The sequence below is a fragment of the Ranitomeya variabilis genome, chromosome 3 (genome assembly GCF_051348905.1).
Source record: "Ranitomeya variabilis isolate aRanVar5 chromosome 3, aRanVar5.hap1, whole genome shotgun sequence".
Classification (NCBI taxonomy): Eukaryota; Metazoa; Chordata; class Amphibia; order Anura; family Dendrobatidae; genus Ranitomeya; species Ranitomeya variabilis.
In genome coordinates, this window is record NC_135234.1 from 783,877,452 (window position 1) to 783,898,782 (window position 21,331).

At 46.0% G+C, this 21,331-nt stretch overlaps 1 protein-coding gene across 1 annotated transcript in view; it reads left to right on the forward strand.

Annotated features, from left to right (window-relative positions):
- Window positions 1–2,214: 2,214 nt before the first annotated feature.
- The window catches only part of DNHD1 (dynein heavy chain domain 1), a 458,413-nt gene continuing 439,296 nt past the window's right edge, over window positions 2,215–21,331 (forward strand). Inside the window, exons 1-2 of the mRNA XM_077299004.1 lie at window positions 2,215–2,306; window positions 2,503–3,064. Of these exons, the coding sequence (XP_077155119.1) occupies window positions 2,234–2,306; window positions 2,503–3,064 (635 nt within the window). The 5' untranslated portion in view covers window positions 2,215–2,233. The remainder of the gene's footprint in view (window positions 2,307–2,502; window positions 3,065–21,331) is intronic.

Genomic DNA, 21,331 nt, shown 5'->3' on the forward strand with positions numbered 1-21,331 from the left:
AATCAGGGTACGCAGAGTCAGCTACACATGCCATAGGCAGAAACTATAACTGACACCGCCTGCAGGATACAGCAAATCTAAATAGCAAACCTGAACCCAGAATGAGGCAGAGGTTAACCGTTGTCATGATCAAGGGCAGACGGGACTGGATCATGGATAAAACCGGGACTGGATCATGACACTGAGTCCCTGGCGGCATAGTGTTACTGATGGTAGCCTTTGTTACGGTGGTCCCAGCTCTATGCAGGTCATTCACTAGGCCCCCACCTGTGGTTCTGGGATTTTTGCTCACCATTCTTGTGATCATTTTGACCCCACGGGGTGAGATCTTTCGTGGAGCCCCAGATCGAGGGAGATTATCAGTGGTCTTGAATGTCTTCCATTTTCTTATTATTGCTCCCACAGTTAATTTCATCACTCCAAGCTGGTTGGCTATTGCAGATTCAGTCTTCCCAGCCTGGTGCAGGGCTACAATTTTGTTTCTGGTGTCCTTCGACAGCTCTTTGGTCTTCACCATAGTGGAGTTTGGAGTGTGACCGTTTGAGGTTGTGGACAAGTGTCTTTTATACTGATAACAAGTTCACACAGGAGCCATTACTACAGGTAATGAGTGGAGGACAGAGGAGCCTCTTAAAGAAGAAGTTACAGGTCTGTGAGCCAGAAATCTTGCATGTTTTTAGGTGACCAAATACTTATTTTCCACCATAATTTGCAAAATAAATCTTGTCAAATCAGACAAGGTGATTTTCTGGATTTGTTTTCTCATTTTGACTCATAGTTGTGGTCTACCTATGATGTCAATTACAGGCCTCTCTCATCTTTTTAATTGAGAGAACTCGCACAATTGGTCCCTGACTAAATACTTTTCTCCCCACTGTATAGTAAGGGTTTCAGCTCTCTGGTAGCCGCTTGGATGTACACAGGGTTTTTAAATCAAAACAGCGTAAAGTATATCGTCGTAAGCTTTACAGCTCCAAAATGAAGCCATCCTTACTCCAGTACAAGTGAATAACATGAACGGTTCTTCTATCAGGCACAATATTCACGGTAAATGTAGCTGCCTCACCAATCTTATTATTTCAGTCAGTTTTATGTGCCTTCACTAGACAAATACATCTCTGATCAGTGCCAGCCCCAATCCGCTGTGCTGAGCTAACCCAGCTGCTCTTATTAGGCCTGCAAGCCCCGGGCTGCACTATGGGAACAACTTTTCCCACCCAGACTGTTTTGATTCCTCTTAAATCCCAGACCCAAAATCCAGTTGAATTAAAACTCTCTCAATAAATAATCGCTGCAGACTTTACATCATTGAGGCCAACCACCTCGGTGACTCATAACTGCCATCCAAGACCTTACTGCCTGCTTTCTACCATAACATATCTAAATCCACTGGGCATTCCAGACAATAAATTGCCCCGGATAAGCATGGTATACACGGACAAGCAAAGGGTAACAATGTTCTGACCTTCTGACTGCCAGGCTCCATATCTCACCATCCACTTCTGCTCCGAACGTGAGACCACCATCATTTATAGATAACCATCTTGGCTATTTCATACATAAATGTGACTTGCAGCTATTTAGCATATTATTAATTATACAATTTCTCGTCATGTCAGTGCTTTGTTACTGTTTTGCTTCTGGTGGTGGAATAATCTTTCTCTTCCTGAATGCTTCAAATTACAGCCTGTCCTCACCTTCCTTAATAGCTCCGTGTATTATTAATCTTATTCCCAAGTGAAAGGTCGCTGGTTCCAATGCTTTATTGTTTGAACGCTCTCTCATTTCTGCAATTATCTGTCTCTCATCAGACCCATAACAAGACTCCCTTGTCTTCCGGAAGAGCTAATATTTTCTCCGTAACCTAGTCTATGAAGACTTTCACCACTGGACAGTGGTTGGAGGATGGCATGGTGGTCGAATAATGACTCTGCGAAGTCCAAAGCATCAGATAGTTATTCCTCCGAATCCGACCAGATCATGGTGGAGATATTCCTCCCCTCTGAGATAGAAGCTCATCTTGGTTAGGATAAGCATGTATTTTCTTGTAGACAAGTTTGTGACCCAACAAGTGAAGATCCCTAAAAACATTCCATTTATTCATATGTGTTGGAAGACAAAAATTGAGACCCTTATTAAGAACTTATGCTTGTGATCCTGGACCCCTACGTTAACCAGCTGTTGTCCAACATGTTTCTTATTTTCCCAGGTTGCTTTTCTTCGTGTTGCTGTAATGGAATCACCACAATGGTCAACAAGGACACGACTTCCCCCGCTAACCCGACACCCCACCACCCTGTCTCACGGTATGTGATGTCAGTCCTGTGATGTCATCATGAGGCTCGGTCTCCTCACATTATAGAGAATCTGGCAGTGATGATGTCATCAGTGATCCCTCCTGCTGTGTCTGTGCCACATTCAATGTCTTCTGCTGAGCAGCCCGAGTCTTGAGAAGTAGTAGTGGATGATGTGAGCAGTGACATTTCTTTCTCACTCTGGCAGGACCTCAGAACGGTGGAGTCAGATCTCCAGCTGGCAGGGAGCTGCGACGTCTCCTCACCCAGATGCAGCCATCGTCTGCTCGTTGTACACCTGGTGACATGTCTGCCCTGACCACAGCACTGGTCCAGTTTCTGTCAGGGTCGGACTGCAGCCGGTCCTGGTGGCTGGAACTTCTTGATGTTCTCAGGCTCCTGCACCCATTCCGGGATGCTCTGGCGAGTGAACGTGGGCTCCTCTTGCCATCAGTTGAGCGGCTGAACCAAAAGTATGAACGCCAGCGACACTTCCTCAATGACTTGGACGTCCCCGGAGCGCTGTGCACTGCATTTCCCCCTGACACCTCGGCACTGTACAGACTACCATGTGACCTAGAGAAGCGGTACCGAGTCCAGCAGTCTCCCATCCATGTACATGAACTGGCATATTACGTGGGGGATGTTGGAGCCGAGCTGGCGGCTGTGGAGTCCATGTGGCAATGTGGCCATAAAGGTGTTCCCAGGGCCCTCCGCACAGAGCTCCCGGTGATAGTCCACCCTGACACACATCCCAGGACCCACTCCAGGTGAGGAACCTACTGCTCCACAAGGATGTAGGATGGGTTGAAGTAAGACCAGATCAGAGCAACGAGGACGCACACCACATATCAGCCACGCACCATATCTCAACCTCACACCACATCTCAGCCACGCACTATAACTCAACCTCACACCACATTTCAGCCGCGCACCACATCTCAGCCACGCACCACATCTCAACTGCGCACCACATCTCAGCCGCGCACCACATCTCAGCCACACACCACATCTCAGCTGCACACCACATCTCAGCCACACACCACATCTCAGCCACGCACCATAACTCAACCTCACACCACATCTCAGCCACGCACCACATCTCAACCGCGCACCACATCTCAACCGCGCACCACATCTCAGCCATGCACCACATCTCAACTGCACACCACATCTCAGCCGCGCACCACATCTCAGCCACGCACCACATCTCAGCCACGCACCACATCTCAGCCATGCACCACATCTCAGCCACGCACCACATTTCAATTGCACGCCACACCTCAGCCACGCACCACATCTCAGCCACGCACCACATCTCAACCGCGCACCACATCTCAGCCACGCACCACATCTCAGCCACGCACCACATCTCAACCGCGCACCACATCTTAGCCACGCACCACATCTCAGCCATGCACCACATGTCAGCCACGCACCACATCTCAGCCGCAAACCACATCTCAGCCACGCACCACATCTCAGCCAGGCACCACATCTGAACTGCACACCACACCTCAGCCACGCACCACATTTTAGCCGCGCACCACATCTCAACCGCACACCACATCTCAGCCACGCTACACATCTCAGCCATGCACTACATCTCAACTGCACACCACATCTCAGCCACGCACCACATCTCAGCCACGCACCACATCTCAGGCACGCACCACATCTCAGCCGCAAACCACATCTCAGCCACGCACCACATCTCAGCCACGCACCACATCTCAGCCACGCACCACATCTCAACCGCGCACCACACCTCAACCACACACCACATCTCAGCTACGCACCACATCTCAACTGCACACCACATCTCAGCTACGCACCACATCTCAACCACACACCACATCTCAGCCACGCACCACATCTCAACCGTGCACCACATTCCAGCCGTGCACCACATTCCAGCCGTGCACCACCTTTCAGCCGCACAACACATCTCAGCCACGCACCACATCTCAACCTGTCAAAAAACCTTCACTTTTAGTCATGAACTTGCAGCTCTCTGGAGCCCCCTTACCCTGCTGGCCAATAAGGGTATTGACAGAAAATAAGAAAGAGGGCGCAGCTGCTTTAATTTATGCCGAATATTGAGGCACATGAGGTGACGGGCTGTCTATATACCACCGGTTCCTGATAGGAACATATATATATACCTCGATCCAGTCACCACCAAGTCCCCAACACCACATAAATATGAAAACTATGCTGCCACCACCAACCTCTTATAGGTGAATGGGACACCAATTTGAAGAACGAAGCTAGCAAAATTAAAAGTTTACTCTAGAAATAAATCGTCAGTCTCAATACAAAACTCACAAAAATTGATACATATGCGTGGCCGAGAGACAAGGTTTGTTATATCTCTCCCAATATTTCTGTCCGAAACAATAGGACAGTCTAGGAAACTCCCCAATAAATACAAAACAACAGAACGGAGTATACAAATCCCAATACGCATTTTATTTAAAAATTGTATAATTTTATTTATATTATCAAAATATATAACTCAAACTGAGTACTCAAATATAAATACAATACATATAAATAAATAACAGGATTAGTGGAGGAGGAAACGCTATGATAGTGGCGAAGCGGGTGAAAACGCCTATCACATCATATCACAAGGACTGCGATTATGGGAGCCATAGTGTGAAAACAATCTGTGGCAATAGCCCTAATCATCATAGCTATATTGCTTAAGAAAAGGTGCAACAGTGCGGATTATATCACTAGCAAAATTGCCATAGTGCCTACAGGGCTCATCACCTCATATCATATAGAGCAGCTTACCCATTAGGTCTGAGATGTCTCACCACGCTCCACACACCACCCCCTTGACGCACGTTTCGCGGTCGCTTTCTCAAAAAGGGGTTTGAACATAGCGTTTCCTCCTCCACTAATCCTGTTATTTATTTATATGTATTGTATTTATATTTGAGTACTCAGTTTGAGTTATATATTTTGATAATATAAATAAAATTATACAATTTTTAAATAAAATGCGTATTGGGATTTGTATACTCCGTTCTGTTGTTTTGTAAATAAATCGTCAGTGTTTACAAAAGGTACAAATGATATTACAAAAGAGACAAAATACAAGTATGTACCAACAGTTATGAAATAAAAGGGGATCAAAATACGAAACTTACTAAATCTCAGTCACAGGTATGACGTGTCGATAAAGGGGAGGAAAGATCCCATAGAAATGATCCTGTACCACAGCATGGTGTTCAGCTGTCTCTCCTGGCTTTGAATGAATGCCAAAGATGGATGCTCCTGTTTTATGCTTTGGCCTTAAAACTAAGAACTCCCACTTTGCTGACCTCACATATACGCTGTTTTCTGGGTGGTACCCATAACTTTGAAAGTTATCAATAACTTCTATTCTTTATATCTTTGGCCTGTAAGCTCGCAGGCCAACAATATTGGCATTATTTTTTTCACTGCGATTTTACCGTTCTTTATAGTAAAAAAAAAAATTGTCTGAGATTTGTTGGTGGGTATAAATTCATTTTCCAGGTTTCTGAGGGCCCTAAATGCAGCAAAATGCTGCCATGCACAACCCCAAGTGCCCAGACCCTGGAAATTTAATTTTCATGTTTTTGGGATTAATGTGTATTATTGAATTTGACTTTGAGTGTTTGGCTTATAAGACAAAGAGGTTTTTGGAGGGAAAGAACACATTCAGCTCTCCTACCACTAGCAGGCAATAAAACTCGCATTCCAAAGCTGACCATCTGTCTGAAGGGAGGGGGAGTGGAAGTCCATAGAGGGGGAGAGGGGCTGCATGAAGGATTTAGTCCTGCAAAAACCAAATGATGGGAGGAGTAGTAGGCCACTCTGGTTGTGTCTCCAGAACCAAGGAAAATAATTAATTTTCCTGACACCTCCCCCTTTTAGACTGCGCTACGGAGGCAGGACCTCTCAGTACTCCTCCAGGTGTATCTCTGCGGGCTCCCTCACCGGGATAACTGTTATGATCTGGTGGTTTAGGAGCAACATGGGACGTGCTCTGGAGGAGGTGGTACCTATACTGACCACAGTTCCTGAGCTTAACACAACACTAGAAGTAGCCGTGGGATGTTCCTGTCACTCCCTAGACACCTCATCACAGCCGGAGGACTAACTACCCCTAAAGATAGAAACAGGAAAGCTATCTTGCCTCAGAGAAAATCCCCAAAGGATAGGCAGCCCCTCACAAATATTGACTGTGAGTGGAGAGGGAAATGACATATGCAGAATGAAACCAGGATGTAGCAAAGGAGGCCAGTCTAGCTAGATAGATAGAACAGGACAGAATACTGTGCGGTCGGTATTAAAAAACTAGAAAAATCCACCACAGAGTTTACAAAAATCTCCACACCTGACTAAAGGTGTGGAGGGTAAATCTGCTTCCCAGAGCTTCCAGCTTAACTGAATAAATCCATACTGACAAGCTGGACAAGAAAAAACATAGAAAGTGCAGAACGATTAAGTCCACAACAAGTGGACTGCAAAAGAACAAAGCAAGGACTTATCTTTGCTGAACTGGTCAGAATATCAGGGAAATCCAAGCAGAGATGTGAATCCAAGCAGGAACCATTGACAACTGGCACAGGCTGAAGGATAGAACCAGGTTAAATAGCCGAGCCAGAAAGACAATCAGTGGAAGCAGCTGCTGACTGCTAAATCCAAGGAGCAGCCGTACCACTTAAAACCACCGGAGGGAGCCCAAGAGCAGAATTCACAAAAGTGCCACTTACAACCACCGGAGGGAGCCCAAGAGCGGAATTCACAACAGTACCCCCCCCCTTGAGGAGGGGACACCGAACCCACACCAGAGCCCCCAGGCCGATCAGGACGAGCCAAGTGAAAAGCACGAACCAAATCGGCGGCATGGACATCGTAGGCAACAACCCAAGAATTATCCTCCTGGCCATAACCCTTCCACTTGACAAGATACTGAAGCCTCCGCCTCGAAAAACGAGAATCCAAAATTTTCTCAACCACATATTCCAACTCCCCCTCAACCAACACCGGGGCAGGAGGATCAACCGAGGGAACAACGGGCACCACATATCTCCGCAACAAAGATCTATGGAAAACATTATGGATGGCAAAAGAGGCTGGAAGGGCCAAACGAAAAGACACCGGATTGATAGTCTCAGAAATCTTATAAGGACCAATAAACCGAGGCTTGAACCTCGTAGAAGAAACCTTCATAGGAACATGACGAGAAGATAACCAGACTAAATCCCCCACCCGAAGCCGGGGACCAACACACTGACGACGGTTAGCAAAACACTGAGCCTTTTCCTGAGACAACGTCAAATTGTCTACCACATGAGTCCAAATCTGCTGTAACCTGTCCACCACAGAATCCACACCAGGACAATCAGAAGGCTCAACCTGCCCTGAAGAAAAACGAGGATGAAAACCAAAATTACAAAAGAAAGGCGAAACCAAAGTAGCCGAACTAGCCCGATTATTAAGGGCAAACTCGGCCAACGGCAAGAAAGCCACCCAATCATTCTGATCAGCAGACACAAAGCATCTCAAATAGGTTTCCAAGGTCTGATTAGTTCGCTCAGTTTGGCCATTTGTCTGAGGATGAAACGCCGAAGAAAAAGACAAATCAATGCCCATCCTAGCACAAAAGGCCCGCCAAAACCTAGAAACAAACTGGGAACCTCTGTCAGACACAATATTCTCCGGAATGCCATGCAAACGAACCACATCCTGAAAAAACAATGGAACCAAATCAGAGGAGGAAGGCAATTTAGGCAAAGGTACCAAATGGACCATTTTAGAGAACCGGTCACAAACCACCCAGATAACAGACATCTTCTGGGAAACAGGAAGATCCGAAATAAAATCCATGGAAATGTGCGTCCAGGGCCTCTCAGGGACCGGCAAAGGCAAAAGCAACCCTGTCATGATCTCAATGGCAAGAGAACATAGCATAAGCATATATAGGAACTAGCTCTTGGAAGATGGGAACTGAGCTGACCATGAACTAAACCTAACGCACAACTAGCAGTGGCCGGGTAGCATGCCTACGTTGATTCTAGATGCCCAGCCCAGCCGGAGGACTAAATAAAGCTAGCAGAAGAAAATATTAGTCCTAGCTCACCTCTAGAGAAATACCCCGAAAGGAGACAGAGGCCCCCCACATGTATTGGCGGTGAGTTGAGATGAAATAACAAACGTAGTATGAAAATAGGTTTAGCAAATTTGAGGTCCACTTACTACATAGCAGAAGACAGAAAGGACACTTTCATGGTCAGCTGAAAACCCTATCAAAAATACCATCCAGAAATTACTTTAAAACTCTGGCATTAACTCATAACACCAGAGTGGCAATTCCCGTTCACAAGAGCTTTCCAGACACAGTAACGAAACTACAGCTGTGAACTGGAACAAAATGCAAAAACAAACATGGACAAGAGTCCAACTTATCTAGTAGTTGTCTAGGAGCAGGAACAAGCACAGAGAGGCTTCTGATAACATTGTTGACCGGCAAGCAACTAACAGAGCAGCAAGGTTATATAGCGACTCCCACATCTTGATGGGAACAGGTGAACAGAGAAGATGAAGACACCAGTTCAATTCCACCAGTAGCCACCGGGGGAGCCCAGAATCCAAATTCACAACACAACCCACTAGCGCAGGAACAGCAAGGCTTGGCCCGGGCACAAGTCCCACAGGACTGCACAAAAGAACGCACATCCCGCGACAAGGAAGGCCACCAAAAGGACCTAGCAACCAAATCTCTGGTACCAAAAATCCCAGGATGACCAGCCAACACTGAACAATGAACCTCAGAAATTACCTTACTAGTCCATATATCAGGAACAAACAGCTTCCCCACTGGACAGCGGTCAGGTTTATCAGCCTGAAATTCCTGAAGCACCCGCCGTAAATCAGGGGAGATGGCAGAAAGAATCACCCCGTCTTTAAGAATGCCAACCGGCTCAAGGACTCCAGGAGAATCAGGCAAAAAGCTCCTGGAGAGGGCATCAGCCTTAACATTCTTAGATCCCAGAAGATACGAGACCACAAAATCAAAACGGGAGAAAAACAGGGACCATCGAGCCTGTCTAGGGTTCAGCCGCTTGGCCGACTCGAGGTAAATCAGATTCTTATGATCGGTCAAGACCACAACGCGGTGCTTGGCTCCCTCAAGCCAATGTCGCCACTCCTCAAATGCCCACTTCATAGCCAACAACTCCCGATTGCCAACGTCATAATTGCGCTCCGCAGGCGAAAACTTTCTGGAAAAAAAAGCACACTGCTTCATCAAAGAACCATCAGAATTCCTCTGAGACAAAACGGCCCCGCCCCAATCTCAGAAGCGTCAACCTCAACCTGAAAAGGAAGAGAAACATCCGGCTGACGCAACACAGGGGCAGAAGTAAATCGGCGTTTAAGCTCCTGAAAGGCCTCAACAGCCGCAGAGGACCAATTCGTCACATCAGCGCCTTTCTTCGTCAAATCGGTCAGGGGTTTAACCACACTGGAAAAGTTGGCAATGAAACGGCGATAAAAATTAGCAAAGCCCAAAAATTTCTGAAGGCTCTTCACCGATGTGGGTTGAATCCAATCATGAATGGCTTGGACCTTAACAGGATCCATTTCTATAGACGAGGGAGAAAAAATAAAACCCATAAAAGAGACCTTCTGAACTCCAAATAGGCACTTAGACCGCTTCACAAATAAAGCATTATCACGAAGGATCTGGAATACCATCCTGACCTGCTTCACATGAGACTCCCAATCATCGGAAAAAATCAAAATATCATCCAAATACACAATCATGAATTTATCAAGATAATTGCGGAAAATATCATGCATGAAGGACTGAAATACAGAAGGAGCATTAGAGAGCCCGAATGGCATCACAAGGTATTCAAAATGGCCTTCGGGCGTATTAAATGCAGTTTTCCATTCGTCACCCTGCTTAATACGAACAAGATTATATGCCCCTCGAAGGTCAATCTTAGTAAACCAACTAGCCCCCTTAATCCGAGCAAACAAATCAGAAAGCAAAGGTAAAGGGTATTGGAATTTGACCGTGATCTTATTAAGAAGGCGATAATCAATACAGGGTCTCAAGGAGCCATCCTTCTTGGCAACAAAAAAGAATCCCGCTCCCAATGGTGACGAAGACGGACGAATATGCCCCTTCTCCAAAGACTCCTTGACATAACTCCGCATGGCGGCATGCTCTGGCACAGACAGATTGAAAAAGTCGGCCCTTAGGGAACTTACAGCCAGGAATCAAGTTAATAGCACAATCACAGTCCCTATGTGGAGGAAGGGAACTGGACTTGGGCTCATCAAATACATCCTGGAAATCCGACAAAAACTCAGGGACTTCAGAAGAGGGGGAAGAGGAAATTGACATCAAAGGAACGTCACTATGAACCCCTTGACAACCCCAACTAGTCACAGACATAGATTTCCAATCCAGCACAGGATTATGTTCCTGTAACCATGGAAAACCCAGTACAACAACATCATGCAAGTTATGCAACACCAGAAAACGGCAATCTTCCTCCTGATGTGCTGGAGCCATGCACATGGTCAGCTGAGTCCAATACTGAGGTTTATTCTTGGCCAACGGTGTAGCATCAATGCCCCTCAAAGGAATAGGGCTCTGCAAAGGCTGCAAGGAAAAACCACAACGCCTGGCGAATTCCAAGTCCATTAAGTTCAGGGCAGCGCCTGAATCCACAAATGCCATGACAGAAAAGGACGATAATGAGCAAATCAGGGTCACAGATAAGAGAAATTTAGGCTGTACAGTACTGATGGTAACAGACCTAGCGACCCTCTTAGTACGCTTAGGGCAATCAGAAATAACATGAGCAGAATCACCACAGTAAAAACACAGCCTATTCTGACGTCTGAATCCCTGCCGTTCTGCTCTAGTCAAAATCCTATCACATTGCATAGGCTCAGGACTCCGCTCAGAGGACACTGCCATATGGTGCACAACTTTGCGCTCGCGCAGGCGCCGATCAATCTGAATGGCTAGAGACATAGATTCGCTCAAACCAGTAGGCGTGGGGAAGCCCACCATAACATCTTTAAGGGCTTCAGAAAGACTCTTTCTGAAAATTGCTGCCAGAGCATCCTCATTCCATTTAGTGAGCACAGACCATTTTCTAAATTTCTGGCAGTATAATTCTGCCGCTTCCTGACCCTGACATAGGGCCAACAAGGTTTTTTCTGCATGATCCACAGAATTAGGTTCGTCATACAATAATCCGAGCGCTTGAAAAAATGCGTCTATATTAAGCAATGCCGGATCCCCTGATACAAGGGAGAATGCCCAGTCCTGAGGGTCACCACGCAGCAGAGAGATGACGATTTTAACCTGCTGAATGGGATCACCAGAGGAATGGGGTTTCAAAGCAAAAAACTATTTGCAGTTATTTTTAAAGTTCAAAAACTTGGATCTATCCCCAAAAAACAAATCAGGAGTAGGAATTTTAGGCTCTAAAGCCGGAGTCTGGACAACATAATCTTGGATACTCTGTACCCTTGCAGCAAGTTGATCCACACGAGAAAACAAACCCTGAACATCCATGCAAGCGCCAAAATCCTGAACCACCCAGAGATCAAGAGGAAAAAAAAGACAAAACAGACTACAGAAAAAAAAATGGCTCAGAACTTTTTTCCTTCTTTTGAAATGCATTTAATTCATTTTTGGCCAGTTGTACTGTTATGATCTGGTGGTTTAGGAGCAACATGGGACGTGCTCTGGAGAAGGTGGTACCTGTACTGACCGCAGTTCCTGAGCTTAACACAACACTAGAAGTAGCCGTGGGATGTTCCTGTCACTCCCTAGACACCTCGTCACAGCCGGAGGACTAACTACCCCTAAAGATAGAAACAGGAAAGCTATCTTATCCCCAAAGGATAGGCAGCCCCTCACAAATATTGACTGTGAGTGGAGAGGGAAATGATATACGCAGAATGAAACCAGGATGTAGCAAAGGAGGCCAGTCTAGCTAGATAGATAGAACAGGACAGAATACTGTGCGGTCGGTATTAAAAAACTAGAAAAATCCACCACAGAGTTTACAAAAATCTCCACACCTGACTAAAGGTGTGGAGGGTAAATCTGCTTCCCAGAGCTTCCAGCTTAACTGAATAAATCCATACTGACAAGCTGGACAAGAAAAAACATAGAAAGTGCAGAACGATTAAGTCCACAACAAGTGGACTGCAAAAGAACAAAGCAAGGACTTATCTTTGCTGAACTGGTCAGAATATCAGGGAAATCCAAGCAGAGATGTGAATCCAAGCAGGAACCATTGACAACTGGCACAGGCTGAAGGATAGAACCAGGTTAAATAGCCGAGCCAGAAAGACAATCAGTGGAAGCAGCTGCTGACTGCTAAATCCAAGGAGCAGCCGTACCACTTAAAACCACCGGAGGGAGCCCAAGAGCGGAATTCACAACAGATAACCCATCTGCATTGCCATGCTCACTGCCTTTTCTGTGTTGAATGGTAAAGTCATACTGCTGAAGGGCGAGGCTCCAGTGTAGCAACCTTCCGTTAGTACTGGACATGGTGTGCAGCCAACTCAGCGGGTTGTGGTCGGTAACGACGGTGAAGGTGCTCCCGTACAACTAAGGCTGCAAGTATTGCAGGGTCCATACAATGCCAAACTCACTGCCGTTGGTCTGTACTAAGAACAAATAATAGCTAGACTCTCGGTTTAGAAGGAACCAAAGAATATAGGGATAGGTAAAGCGCGTTCCTATGTACTAATATTAAAATATAACTTTTAATCTTTATAAATATAAAAGGTACAAACATAGGTGCTGACAAAAGTGCTCAGGGCATAAACACAACAACAAAACAAAAAAAAACACATATAAAAACGTATCACCGCCAGAGACGTTGACCCCAATGATATAGGAGAGGGACCATTTACAACTTTAAAGAGCAAAAGTAAACGTATGCCTCCGTTCACAAAAGATGTAGGCCTCATTGACGTATTTTTGAATGTGGTGACCCAGGACCTGATGGAACTTGAGTCCAAGGGTCTTAAGAGACGATCACATAACCTGACTAAAAAAGAAATGGATGGTCTGTGTGAACTAGAATGGATCACGAACGAGTGATAAAACCCTCAGATAAAGGGGGTAATGTGGTCGTCATGGATGTGTCACAATATAGGGCCCTATGTTACTCCCTCCTCCAAAAAGAAATGGGTTACGAAAGACTAGAGACGAATCCCACCACGATGTATATCAGACAACTTAAAGAATTGATAATGGAAGCATTTAATAATAAACTGATTGATACAAATGAGAAGGATTTCCTTGTTCCAACACACCCGGTAACAGCAACATTTTATTGCTTGCCGAAAATACATAAAGGCACCAATCCTCTGAAGGGTAGACCGATAGTCTCCGGTATCGGTAGCCTAACCCAAAACTTGGGTATTTATATAGACCAAATTCTGAGACCATTTGTAATCTCACTTAGTTCTTATGTACGTGACACAGCGGATCTCCTCCTTAAACTTGACAACGTTGAATTGGACGATGATATGCTGCTATGCTCAATTGATATAGAAGCACTCTACTCTTCAATCCCACACAGTAAAGGTATCATGGCTGTGGACTATTACCTGGGCATGAGAGAGCGGCAGTATATTGAGCATAACCAATTCGTAAAACAGGCCTTAGAGTTCTGCCTCACCAGAAATTACTTTCTTTATGATGGGAGGTACTTCCACCAGCTCAGGGGCACCGCGATGGGGAGCCCTTGTGCCCCCTCGTATGCAAATCTGCTCCTGGGCTGGTGGGAGGAGAACATAGTGTTTGGGGATGCCACATCAGCCGAGAGTAACGTCATTATGTGGCTACGATATATCGATGACGTTTTTGTTATCTGGAAAGGGAATGAGACCAGCTTTACGGCCTTTGTGGCAGGCCTCAATTGTAATGATTTGGGTCTGCATTTTACCTTTGAGGTAAACTCGACAAAATTACCATTTTTGGACGTCCTAATTGAGAGGGGGAGCGGTGGCCAATTGGTCACGAGTACCTTTAGGAAACCTACGGCATCAAACTCTCTTTTGCGATGGGAATCCAATCACCCAAGACCACTTAAGAGAGGGATCCCCAAGGGTCAGTATCTGCGGGTACGGAGAAATTGCTCAAATAGTACCCTATACCAAAAACAAGCTAAGGACCTGAGAGAGCGTTTTCTTGAGCGGGGGTACCCCAATAAAATCTTAAAAGAAGCATACAAGTCTTCTCTCATGAGACAGAGAAAAGACCTCTTGATCCCCACACCCAAAAAGGAAGATGACAACAGTATAAGAATGATCACAAAATACACCAGTGGAGCTGGTGATTTACGAGAGATCATCAAAAAACATTGGCCTATCTTGCAGATGGACAATGACCTTAAGGGAATTCTGACACCAGCTCCACAGATCACGTTCAGAAAGGGCCGCTCAATAAAAGACAGGGTAGTCCACAGCCATTTTACCCCTCCCCAGACACGATCTACCTGGTTAGGGAATCCAGCCAGGGGATGTTATAGATGTGGAAACTGCAAGTATTGCCAATCCATAAAGCAAGGCAGGGACTTTTTGAGCAATGTAACAGGAAGAACTTTCCACATTAATCATTTCATAAACTGTAAAACTATGTGAGTTATCTATAAGATGACATGTAAATGTGGGATGGAGTATATCGGCAAGACAAGTAGGGAGCTTAGAAGAAGAGTGGGAGAACACCAACTTGACACAATTAATAAAAGAGATACTCCGGTTGCTAACCACATTAACAGGATCCATCAAGGCGACCTAAAGATGGTTAACTTTATGGGCATCGACAGAGTATATCAGTCCCAGAGAGGGGGTGATTGGGACAAAAGCATTTTGCAAAGAGAAAGCAAATGGATCTTTCGCCTCCGAACAACTACACCACGTGGCCTGAATGACCAGCTCAGCTTTTCTTCCTTCCTATAGAAATAGGGAGCATTAGGGTAACCTGTCAATAGGGTCAGCCGTCTTTGAGTGGGGGCGCCACTGCGCAGGAAAAGGGTGCCAACCTCCGCGAGAGGTAGGGACAAGCGTAGAGAGGGCTCCTTAGGGACACCAATAGGTGCACCCTTTCCTTTCTTTCCTATCATGGGGTACTGCTGTGTCACGTACACATAAACTTATTTTTCATCTTTTTCAACTATTTTTTGTTCCTGCTATGGCCATAATGAGAGATGGGTGTGTATTCTTAGGGGTGGGGTTTAATCCGTCCTTTGGAGCTATACTTGATCCTCGAGTCATGGGGGTGTCGATATATAGATATGGTTGTTTTATCTGCATGTGCCATCTTTAGAGACCTGGGAGTAAGATTATAGCTCCCTTTATGTATAAGATGAGTATCACAGTGCAGGATATTTTGGAGTGGCGACTGTCCCCTGTCCCGTACTGTATAGAGCGCAATGCGCTGGCGCACATTACCATCTAATGGGCGGTATATGGGTGAAAAGCCCCGCCCACCGGATATGATGTTACGGCACCCTCGGCCGATGCTTTGATGCCCGGAACTAATGTGCGCACCTTAATTCAGAGTGCACGTATCTAAACACACCGGAAGTTATGCTCCCGGCGTCTGGAAGCACGAGGCTTCTAACGCCGGTGAGTAACCTATATGAGAAGGCGGAGTACAGACCGCTTTAGCGATATGCTCATCCATGATGTATGAAGGTGACACGATCCCCTGATGATTACAAGTCGTATGAAACGCGTTGGGAGGCACTATTCAGCAAGGTGGACCTATAGAAAATGATGCGGTCATATTTGGAGAGCCGCGCAAATGGTCCGCACTAACTGAAACTGCAGTAAGTCCAGACAAGGACCGTGAGAAGGCAGATGAGTATAACACCTTATGATATATGCATGCGGCTACGTTAATTCAGGCATATACCCTTTAAGATTGAACAAGAAATAAGGTTACATTGCCATACAGTCGCTATTTCTTTATGAGCACTGCTGTAAATTCACCGCCCAGTCTAGTTTAGTACTTTAAGAGTGGTACCCTAGAGCTGAGGACCCTCTTTTTCTTATTCTACAAGTACTATATTCAATTTGATTATCAATACCTAGAGGGTATACATATTTAGAATACTAAGATTGGCTGTCTGTTAATCGGTGGCTATATATCTCCATTTTGATACTTGAAACTAGTGACTAGTAGGTTACTAGATATTCTCTGGCGGTGATACGTTTTTAGACGTGTTTTTTTGTTTTGTTGTTGTGTTTATGCACTGAGCATTTTTGTCAGCACCTATGTTTGTACCTTTTATATTTATAAAGATTAAAAGTTATATTTTAATATTAGTACATAGGAACGCGCTTTACCTGTACTAAGAACAGTCGACTGCAATCGACCGCCCTTAGCACAGGGGAGCTGCTCAGGGCAGTCTTCAAAGCCCAAAAGGCCATTTCACAGTCATTTGTCCAATCAACTGTATGGGGTAGGTTCCTCTTGGTGAGTTCCATCAAGGGCTTCGCAAGGCTACAATAGTGTTATACAAAGCGCCTGTAGTACCCTGCAGTGCCCAAGAAGGACATCACCTGCTTCTTGGTCCTGGGGTTGGGCCAGGACACAATAGCGTCCACTTTCTCAGGATCTGGCTTCAGAGTACCCCCGCCTACCTGGTGTCCCAGGTAGTGGACCTCGCTTATTACTATTTACTTATATAACACCATTGATTCCATGGTGCTGTACATGAGAAGGGGTTACATACAAGTTACAGATATCACTTACAGTAAACTAACAATGACAGACTGATACAGAGGGGCGAGGACCCTGCCCTTGTGGGCTTACATTCTACAGGATGGTGGGGAAGGAGCACTTTCCTGGCTTGATGGTCAGACCTGCTTGGTGAATTCGCCTGAGCACCTCCTGAAGATGCTGCAGATGTTCCTCCCAGGTGGGACTGAAGATGGAAATGTCATCCAAGTACACCACCGCATACTTCTCCAGTCCCTGAAGCAGATGGTTGACCATCCGCTGGAAAGTGGCAGGGGCATTCTTCATGCCAAAAGGCACAACCGTGGACTCATACAGTCCGAAGAGGGTGATAAAGGCGGACTTCTCCTGCGCCTCGGGGCTCAGGGGAATCTGCCAATATCCCCTGCTCAGATCCATAATGGATAGATAGCTCGCATCCTGACGAAGTTGCGGTGAAACGCGCGTAGGGGCTGCAGGCCTGGGGATCCAATTGCTGAAGTCATTTCTAAGTGCCTGTCTATTACATGCACTTATTGCTCGTAGCACGTCACGCACTTTATATTGTGCAGGTCTTACACCCACTCCATGGGGTCGCTGACTTGATTCACCTATGCGTTTAAGCAGGATTTTATTTTTTGCAATATGACTTGCTTTCCATAATATTGTCCCGTATGTTATTTCAGACGGACTCTTATTATGTGGACCCCATTTGTGTGCCCGCTTAGATAGTGATGCTCTGCAGTGTTTTTAATATATTTAATTAATTTTTTTCTAATAAAATGTACTGTATATACTTGGTCTAAAACACTCTGACCCCTTTGTGCTTTAATTAGCCTGCTGGGAGTGTTGGTATTTTCTATGAGCGATCCGCCACGTACTCCACGCAAATTCACGCTACCAAACGGGTGTCCAATCCACCTATAAGAGGTCGGTGGTGGCAGCATAGTTTTCGTATTTATGTGGTGTTGGGAACTTGATGGTGACTGGATCGGGGTATATAGATGTTCCTACCAGGTACCGGTGGTATATAGGTATATATACGTCCCGTCACATCACGTGCCACAATATTCAACATAAATGAGAGCAGCTGCTCTCACTTTCTTATCCTCTGTCAATACCCTTATTGGTCAGTAGGGTAAGAAGGCGCCAGAGAGCTGCAAGTTCCTGACTAAATGTGACGTTTTTCTTTTTTTACAGCACTGATCACACTGATTACACACCGCACTGATCAAACTGATTACACACTGCACTGATCAAACATCGCACTGATCACACACCGCACTGATCACACTGATTACACACCGCACTGATCACACACCGCACTGATCACACTGATTACACACTGCACTGATCACACACCCCACTGATCACACTGATTACACACCGCACTGATCACACTGATCAAACATCGCACTGATCAAACATCGCACTGATCACACACCACACTGATCACACTGATTACACACCGCACTGATCACACACCGCACTGATCACACTGATTACACACTGCACTGATCACACTGATTGCACACCGCACTGATCACACACTGCACTGATCACACTGATTACACACCGCACTGATCACACTGATTACACACTGCACTGATCACACACCACACTGATCACACTGATTACACACTGCACTGATCAAACACCACACTGATCACACTGATTACACACTGCACTGATCAAACACCACACTGATCACACTGATTGCACACCGCACTGATCACACACCACACTGATCACACTGATTACACACTGCACTGATCACACACCACACTGATCACACTGATTACACACTGCACTGATCACACACTGCACTAATCACACTGATTACACACCACACTGATCACACTGATTACACACCGCACTGATCACACACCACACTGATCACACTGATTACACACCGCACTGATCACACTGATTGCACACCGCACTGATCACACACCACACTGATCACACTGATTACACACTGCACTGATCACACACCACACTGATCACACTGATTACACACTGCACTGATCACACACTGCACTAATCACACTGATTACACACCACACTGATCACACTGATTACACACCGCACTGATCACACACCGCACTGATCACACACCACACTGATCACACTGATTACACACTGCACTGATCACACACCACACTGATCACACTGATTACACACTGCACTGATAACACACCACACTGATCACACTGATTACACACCGCACTGATCACACACCACACTGATCACACTGATTACACACCACACTGATCACACTGATTACACACCGCACTGATCACACACCGCACTGATCACACTGATTACACACTGCACTGATCACACACCACACTGATCACACTGATTGCACGCCGCACTGATCACACACTGCACTAATCACACTGATTACACACCACACTGATCACACTGATTACACACCGCACTGATCACACACCGCACTGATCACACTGATTACACACTGCACTGATCACACACCACACTGATCACACTGATTGCACGCCGCACTGATCACACACTGCACTAATCACACTGATTACACACCACACTGATCACACTGATTACACACCGCACTGATAACACACCACACTGATCACACTGATTACACACTGCACTGATCACACACCGCACTGATCACACTGATTACACACCACACTGATCACACTGATTGCACACCGCACTGATCACACTGATTACACACCGCACTGATCACACACCACACTGATCACACTGATTACACACTGCACTGATAACACACCACACTGATCACACTGATTACACACTGCACTGATCACACTGATTGCACACCGCACTGATCACACTGATTACACACCACACTGATCACACACTGCACACCGCACTGATCACACTGATTACACACCGCACTGATCACACACCACACTGATCACACTGATTGCACACTGCACTGATCACACTGATTGCACACCGCACTGATCATACACCGCACACCGCACTGATCACACACCACACTGATTGCACACCGCACTGATCACACTGATTGCACACCGCACTGATCACACTGATTACACACCACACTGATCACACACTGCACACCGCACTGATCACACACCACACTGATCACACTGATTACACACTGCACTAATCACACTGATTACACACCGCACTGATCACACTGATTGCACACCGCACTGATCACACTGATCACACACTGCACTAATCACACACCGCACTGATCACACTGACTACACACTGCACTGATCACACTGATTACACACCGCACTGATCACACTGATTGCACACCGCACTGATCACACTGATTGCACACCGCACTGATCACACACCACACTGATCACACTGATTACACACTGCACTGATCACACACCACACTGATCACACTGATTACACACTGCACTGATCACACACCACACTGATCACACTGATCACACACTGCACTAATCACACACCGCACTGATCACACTGACTACACACTGCACTGATCACAGATTACACACCGCACTGATCACACTGATTGCACACCGCACTGATCACACTGATTGCACACCGCACTGATCACACACCACACTGATCACACTGATTACACACTGCACTGATCACACACCACACTGATCACACTGATTACACACTGCACTGATCACACACTGCACTAATCACACTGATTACACACCACACTGATCACACTGATTACACACCGCACTGATCACACACCACACTGATCACACTGATTGCACACCGCACTGATCACACACCACACTGATCACACTGATTACACACTGCACTGATCACACACCACACTGATCACACTGATTGCACACCGCACTGATCACACTGATTGCACACCGCACTGATCACACACCACACTGATCACACTGATTACACACTGCACTGATCACACACCACACTGATCACACTGATTGCACACCGCACTGATCACACTGATTGCACACCGCACTGATCACACACCACACTGATCACACTGATTACACACTGCACTGATCACACACCACACTGATCACACTGATTACACACTGCACTGATCACACACTGCACTAATCACACTGATTACACACCACACTGATCACACTGATTACACACCGCACTGATCACACACCGCACTGATCACACTGATTACACACTGCACTGATCACACACCGCACTGATCACACTGATTGCACACCGCACTGATCACACACCACACTGATCACACTGATTACACACTGCACTGATCACACACCACACTGATCACACTGATTAC